General features: G+C 43.8%; 1 protein-coding gene across 2 annotated transcripts; it reads right to left on the reverse strand.

Moving 5' to 3' along the window:
• Positions 1-3,749: 3,749 nt before the first annotated feature.
• Positions 3,750-6,216, reverse strand: LOC144709488 (GTP-binding nuclear protein Ran1B). 2 transcript variants are annotated; one of them, XM_078583059.1, is made up of 8 exons: positions 6,091-6,216; positions 5,934-6,002; positions 5,008-5,064; positions 4,789-4,906; positions 4,559-4,648; positions 4,274-4,453; positions 4,107-4,184; positions 3,750-4,014 (listed from the first exon to the last, which is right to left on the reverse strand). In XM_078583059.1, exons 2-8 carry the CDS (start codon positions 5,983-5,985, stop codon positions 3,945-3,947), a joined length of 645 nt encoding a protein of 214 aa, XP_078439185.1. In that variant the 5' UTR covers positions 5,986-6,002; positions 6,091-6,216; the 3' UTR covers positions 3,750-3,944. The 2 variants fall into 2 exon arrangements, with proteins under 2 accessions (XP_078439185.1, XP_078439186.1); XM_078583060.1 differs by having other exon boundaries at positions 5,934-6,021; positions 6,091-6,171.
• Between the last annotated feature and the right edge of the window lie 103 nt (positions 6,217-6,319).

A 6,319-nucleotide genomic window follows, 5' to 3' on the forward strand; every position in this document is an offset into this window, starting at 1 on the left:
AGAAAACGACGAATAAAAAAAATCGATAATGCAGCTATATCATGAAATGTCTAATAAATCTTTCCACTAGGTCAAAGCGGATGAATAAGGGAATTATCTACAGAGATTAGCTCTCACCGAATGCCCTGATTCGGAGAACAGGGATAGCGGCGCCGGTCACCGTCGCTGAGCTTCCGTCTGGTCGTTCACCTGTTCTCCTCCTCCGTACGGGTGCGACTCGATGAAGAGCTGATCTCCTAGACCTCCTCGAGAGTCCTCCGAGCTCGGAGGTGTGTCACAGCACCTCGTCGACTACTGGGTCACCTGCGAGAGCTCTCCCCCGTCCCTTTGTTCTTACAGCTGGAGATGACGAATTGAGGGCTCTCGGCCCCTTCTTAACGGCCTGGGAATAAGCCTCGACGCCGTCAGATGGAAGGGGGCAGCTCTAGGGGTCCTTCCGGCCCGTTGGATCACCTCCGGCCGGCGGAGTCGACGGCCAGGGGCTAAATAGGACAGAAATGCCCCTGGCCGTCCGATCTAGTTTATAACGTTCCAACGGCTGCTATTAAATCGCAGCCGTGGACCCTCTTTTACGGTGCACCCCGATCCTCGCCACGTCAGCGCCTCGTAATCGTCCACATGGGCCGTCCGCGTCACCTTTGCCATCTTCGATTCGTTCGCCGCCGAGCCCTGCGGCCGCGTCAGCCTGAGAAAAGAAAATAAAGAACCTTGTTAAATACATGGACTGGATCTCTGCCGTCCGATCTTTTTATAAAGATCGGACGATTGTGATCTTATCCGTCTTTAAATAAGCCCGAAAAGAGCCGCGCTTCGGGCCTGGTTGGCTCGAAGCCCAGTTCAAATTTTCTACTCCATATTTTTGTCTAATCGCGGCCCGTTGAGCCGTGATTATATTCGCTCAAGGTGGCCCGACCCGATGCGAATTTGATTGCAAGTTCGCTATCCAATATCGAATTATTTCGAAATATGCGACAATATATAAATCTTAGTATGTTTCTACTGGTGAATTAAAACGACAAAAATACATACCTCCCATGCGATCCGCTCAGGGCCCTTGACGGGCTCGGTTGTGGGCCCAGTTGTGCTGCCGTGTTTGGGCTCCGTAGTGCGACGGGCGTCTCCTGCGATTGGGCCGGCTTGAGCGTCCCCGCTCGCTGGCCTGGCTGTTAGCTTGACGTCCTGTACTCGAGGATACCCCATAGCCGGCGGCCCAAAACAACTTTATATATATATATATATATATATATTCTTCTTTCAAAATAAAATTTCTCCATCCCTTCCTGCAAATTAAATATTGATCCTTCTCCCTGCGATTTCATAGAACAGATGCTAAGTAGAATATTAGGAAATTAAATGGATATTAAATGTATATTTTAATGAAAATTGTAAAACACGCACAAAATGATGTTAAAATGCATCATTTTCATAATTTGTTCTATTTAGTGCATGACATGCAACATTTCATGAAATAGAGTTAAATACACAAATTTATCCCAAAATGCCCTTAAAATATGTATAAATACATGACATATAATAGGTTCATCACACCACACGAATCCCTATTTTTGGAGATACATTTTGCATATCTGCATAGCTCAATAAGCTGAATTTATGTATTGTATTTAATCGATTATCATAGGCCAAACATCATTTAGGGGGGGCAACTGAGTCAGTTTATGCTGTATACGCTGTGTATATTGGACTGAAAAATTGTATATTTTGTAATATCTTATATATGCTATTCAAAGAGGACTATTTTACCAGACAAAAGCTGAAGGTTGAAACTTCTAATCATGGCACAGTTTGTGATTAATACAATGGGATATTTGATTCAGGCTATATATGTCATCCAAGGGGGAACCTACAACAACTAGAATAAAATGTGGCCTCCTCGCCCAATGAAAAACTGAATATTGGGTTATGTGGATCTTATGTTGAATGGGGAACTGGATCTCTCAATGGGGTCTCATATGTCTTCCGTAAGAGCACAAAACATGGTGAGGAGGATCTTCAAGTACCTCAAGCAGCTTGCAGACATCATCACCAAATTAATAACCTTATGTTCACCAATAAAGGCATTATTGATATGCATGCTTCATCTTGAGGGAGTGGGACGGCATCCACAAACCCCATGATGGTTTCATTACCCTTTATATCATAATCCACTTACATTTTGTAATTTTTTATCAGACCTTTCCTTCTGTACACAAGGAGTGCTGTTTGAAGTAATCTTAGTGAGTTTAACAAAAGAGGATTATATCTTTGCTGTCAACTTGCTTTGAAAAGTAAGAAGTGACAGTAATAAGACACAATGAAAGTAGGGGTTGAAATAGGTTGAAATAAATCTAGAACTTCCAACTGAATCCTCTAAATAAGAGGATGACAAGGTTAGTGTGAATCCCAACAATTTCTCACACCCGCTCTCATCTTAAATTAACCTTATGTTACGCAGACACAGATGTGGATAAATTTATATCCGATCCTTATATATCACCACAACCATGAATTTAAGGTTATAATCTTCACCCACAAATTGATAATGTACTCTAGGATTGATACTGTTTTTCGTATCACATGAAACAAAATGTGCAATGAAAATTAATTTTTTATTCTCTTACTGGAGTTATTTTTGTAGATTTCGACATCAGTGGATGGAAATATCTGGGTTGAAAGAAGCACGCCAAGGGATAAACCCTAAAAATTCAACAGTCAACAAACTCTCTATATCAACTCTCAAAACTTGTGCAATTCGTATTCACCCTAATCGGTTGAAATAAATCTGCAAGACATGATGTTTCGTCATCTATCCGTTTGAAAATCGTCATCCATCATTGTCCGGAGAGACAGACGGATGACTGGGCGGAGGGCTACCCGTCATTCGTCATCTGTCATTGGTGACCAACGGCTGATGACAAAAATGACGAACTGATAAGAGAGGACGAGGGGCGGCGGGGCAGAGGGAGGAGAGGGAGGGGATAAGGCTTGAGAGGCTCAGCATGTCTTTGTCAAGATTGCAGCTTTCTCAGGTCATCCTTTGGATCTGGGTAGAGAGAGGTCGCCGGCACAGAGAGAGGGCAAGAGAGAAGATAGAGAGAGAGAGAGAGAGAGAGAGAGAGAGAATGAGTAGGAAGGTAGAGAGAGGATAGAGAGGGGGGAAGGGGAGAGCAAGAGAGACGATGAAGAAAGAGAGAGGACAGGAGGAAGAGAGAAATAGAGGGGACCAAAGGAGAGCAAGAGAGAAGATGGAGAGGAGGAGGGGGCGAGCTCTGCCGGAGTGGTGTCACTTGTGGGAAAAGGTCCACCAGTGACCGGCAGAAAAACCCACGAACATTCCGTAATCTGAAAGTGCATTCCGTTCTGTGACGAATGACGAAAATAACTAAAAATTTTCAACGCACAGATAACAGAACGGAAGCCCGTTTAGTCCGTTTGAAAATGATATCAGTTATCGTTCTCCAGCTCCACCGATTAGGAAGTTAAGCATGTACGAAGTTGTTTCGCCCATGCTCACCATTTAAATGGTGCAAATGTGTTGCATCTGGAAATCCTAACAAAGAGTAAACGAAGGACCCAAATTTGGTTCTGGATCGACAAAAGTACCTTGGAGTATCACCACATCTAGGGTTCCAATAAATACGGAAGGTTAGAGTCGAGAATTCCAAGTCACTCTTAACGATGTTTGTGACTCTATTCAACGCCACTTCATCCTTGATGCGATCTCCCTAAAAACCAAGTAGAGCGACCCAACAGACAAATAATAACAGTAACCTCAAACAAACGCGGGGATTGGCCAACAATTCTCACAGAAATTCCTATCTTGTATGAACCTAGATGGATGAATGATGGCACCAAGACCAATAGGCCATCTCCTTCTCGGGCAGCAAGACTTAAAGGAGAGAAAGAAAGAAAGCAAGAGAAAGAGACGCACCCATCCCTGGCCCTTTTCAATCAAATGCGTCGTCGTCATCATCAGGCAACGGCTGAGCGGCGGCAGCAGCAAGATCAGCCTCGTGCCTAGGCCACGATGAACAAACGGTAAGTTCATAGGATTTAGGAAAGTTGGGGAAAAATACCCTTTTGAAAGAAAAATTCAATTTTATTCTTACTGTTGCTGCGCTGCCAAGTCAATTTGAACTTCCGGTGGCGCCAGCGCAGGAGACTCGACAAAGTGCAGATTTGGATCCCTGTGGGAATAAAAAGGATTAAAACCCAAGAACAAAATAGGGTAAGGAATTAAACTCCAGCTGCGTCGACGACATCTTTCACAGCTCACCCGGCAAGCTTCCTTGCGAGATAGAGGAAAGGTTTCTCAAAGTTGTAGTTGCTCTTAGCAGATATTTCGTAGTACTGCAAATTCTTCTTCCTGTGGAAAGTCACCTGCTTCGCCTTGACCTGCCTGTTCTTCACATCGACCTTGTTCCCGCATAGCACAATTGGGATGTTTTCGCAAACCCTGTCCCAAAAGGCAACGAATAGAAACTAAGCAACCGCCGACACACATACGTGAGTGCTTCGCAAGCTTAACGCATATAGAATTAGAAGAAAATCGAACGCCTACCTGCAAAGATCCCGGTGCCATGTGGGCACATTTTTGTACGTCAATCGCGCAGTAACATCGAACATGATGATCGCGCATTGCCCATTAATACTGCAAGGTAAGAATGGCGATAACAATAAGAAAACTTTGAAGAAAATTAATTACTAAAAAAGGCTAACCAAGAAATGAGTTAGGCTAACATGATTTATCCCCCCAACAACTTAATAAAGAAGAGCCAATAGAAATATTACTAGTATCCATCTCTGAGTCCGCCAAACTTCTCCTGCCCGGCTGTGTCCCAGCAATTGAAACGAATCTTCCCACAGTTCGTAAAAAAATCCAAAGGATGGACTTCAACTCCAATGGTAGCTGGAAGGCATGATGATGATCTATTAATACCGTGATCAACACATAAAATACACGGTAAAGTGAAACATTATGCAGGGATGACTAAAGATTGGCGAACTCACGTTCGTATTTCTTCTCAAACTCGCCGGTCAAGTGACGTTTGACAAAAGTCGTCTTCCCTGTGGACAAAAAATGGATGAGTAACTGTACACAAACCTACTCGTGCGCGAAACGAGAGAAACGTTTTTCAAAAAAGTATATATTCCAAAATCATGCCTTGCACCGTGTACCGCGATCAAAACAATTTTCTGTCCACAGTAGGTATCTTTTCCAAAACCTACTGTGGGCAAAAAAGTATATATTCCAAAAAAGCATCTCTCGCTTTGCAGAAACATCAAATATAAATCATGCCTTTTCGGGTTGAGGTGTAAGAACACCGTCAGGAGCCGCAACAAAAACGTTGAATGCAAACATTCTTTTTGGTTTTCACCAACGAACGAAACTTACAGTATGAGCTGTGGTGTGATATCACAACGAAGCCAATCTAGATGCCTACCTTAACCAGGGACCATGATCGGGCGACCTTAAGAGACGAGGATATTACATGCCACTTGCCATATAGTGACCAACATTCTGGCTTTTTGATAACTTCGTCTTGAATGACATAGACCAGAGTTCTGAAAGGCATTCCCAAGTTTGTCGGATCCCTAAGTTGCAGTGTTTTATATGAACGATCAGTGTCTTTCAACAAAATGATTCAACCTTATCCACGGAAAACCCGTGGGTTTTAACAATCGCACTAGACACCTGGTGAGGGCAGACCACGAAAAGAAAATGGCTGTACATGCACCGATGTTATCTTTCTATAACAGATCATGGGGAGGACGCGAGGCAAGCTGATCTCGATAGTTGAGTGCCAGATTATCATAACTTGATCAAACTATCGATATGCTACGCGATTCGAAAAAAAGTAGTACTGGACTAAAACACCACAGTTGAACCAAAACATAGAAAGGCAAAACGTGTTAAAGGCGAATAGAAGAGCTACCTGTCCCCCCGTCACCGACGATGACAAGCTTAAAGTTGGGGCAGTCGGCCATCTTCTGCGACGGAACACCTACCGTGGAAAACAACGACTAAAAACTCATTCAGGGACTCAAACTATGCAATCAAAATGATCCAAACGCCGAGCGAAGCCCACCAACCTTGCGCTTCGAGGCCTCCGCCGATTCGAGTCCGCGCAGCCGATCTCTCACTTTGTCGCTCTACAGAGCACTAAAGAACTTTTTTCTTGAAAGAGAATGAGGTCGAAATACGCATTTGGCTTATATAAGAGCCGCGAGCTGAACCCTAATCTGACATAGACTTAACTTTTCCCTTGAGTGGGCCGGGCCCAACATTCACATAAACAGTCCATCTCCGTTTTATGGGCCT

The sequence above is a fragment of the Wolffia australiana genome, chromosome 11 (assembly GCF_029677425.1).
Source record: "Wolffia australiana isolate 7733 chromosome 11, ASM2967742v1".
NCBI lineage: Eukaryota > Viridiplantae > Streptophyta > Magnoliopsida > Alismatales > Araceae > Wolffia > Wolffia australiana.

Coding starts and splice junctions, on each gene's coding strand:
- LOC144709488 (XM_078583059.1), bottom strand. CDS start 5,985: ATGGCCGACTGCCCCAACTTTAAGCTTGTCATCGTCGGTGACGGGGGG. Junction 5,065..5,933: donor CGTCGGTGACGGGGGGACAG/GTAGCTCTTCTA, acceptor TTTTGTCCACAG/GGAAGACGACTTTTGTCAAA. Junction 4,454..4,558: donor TGGCACCGGGATCTTTGCAG/GTAGGCGTTCGA, acceptor CTTTTGGGACAG/GGTTTGCGAAAACATCCCAA.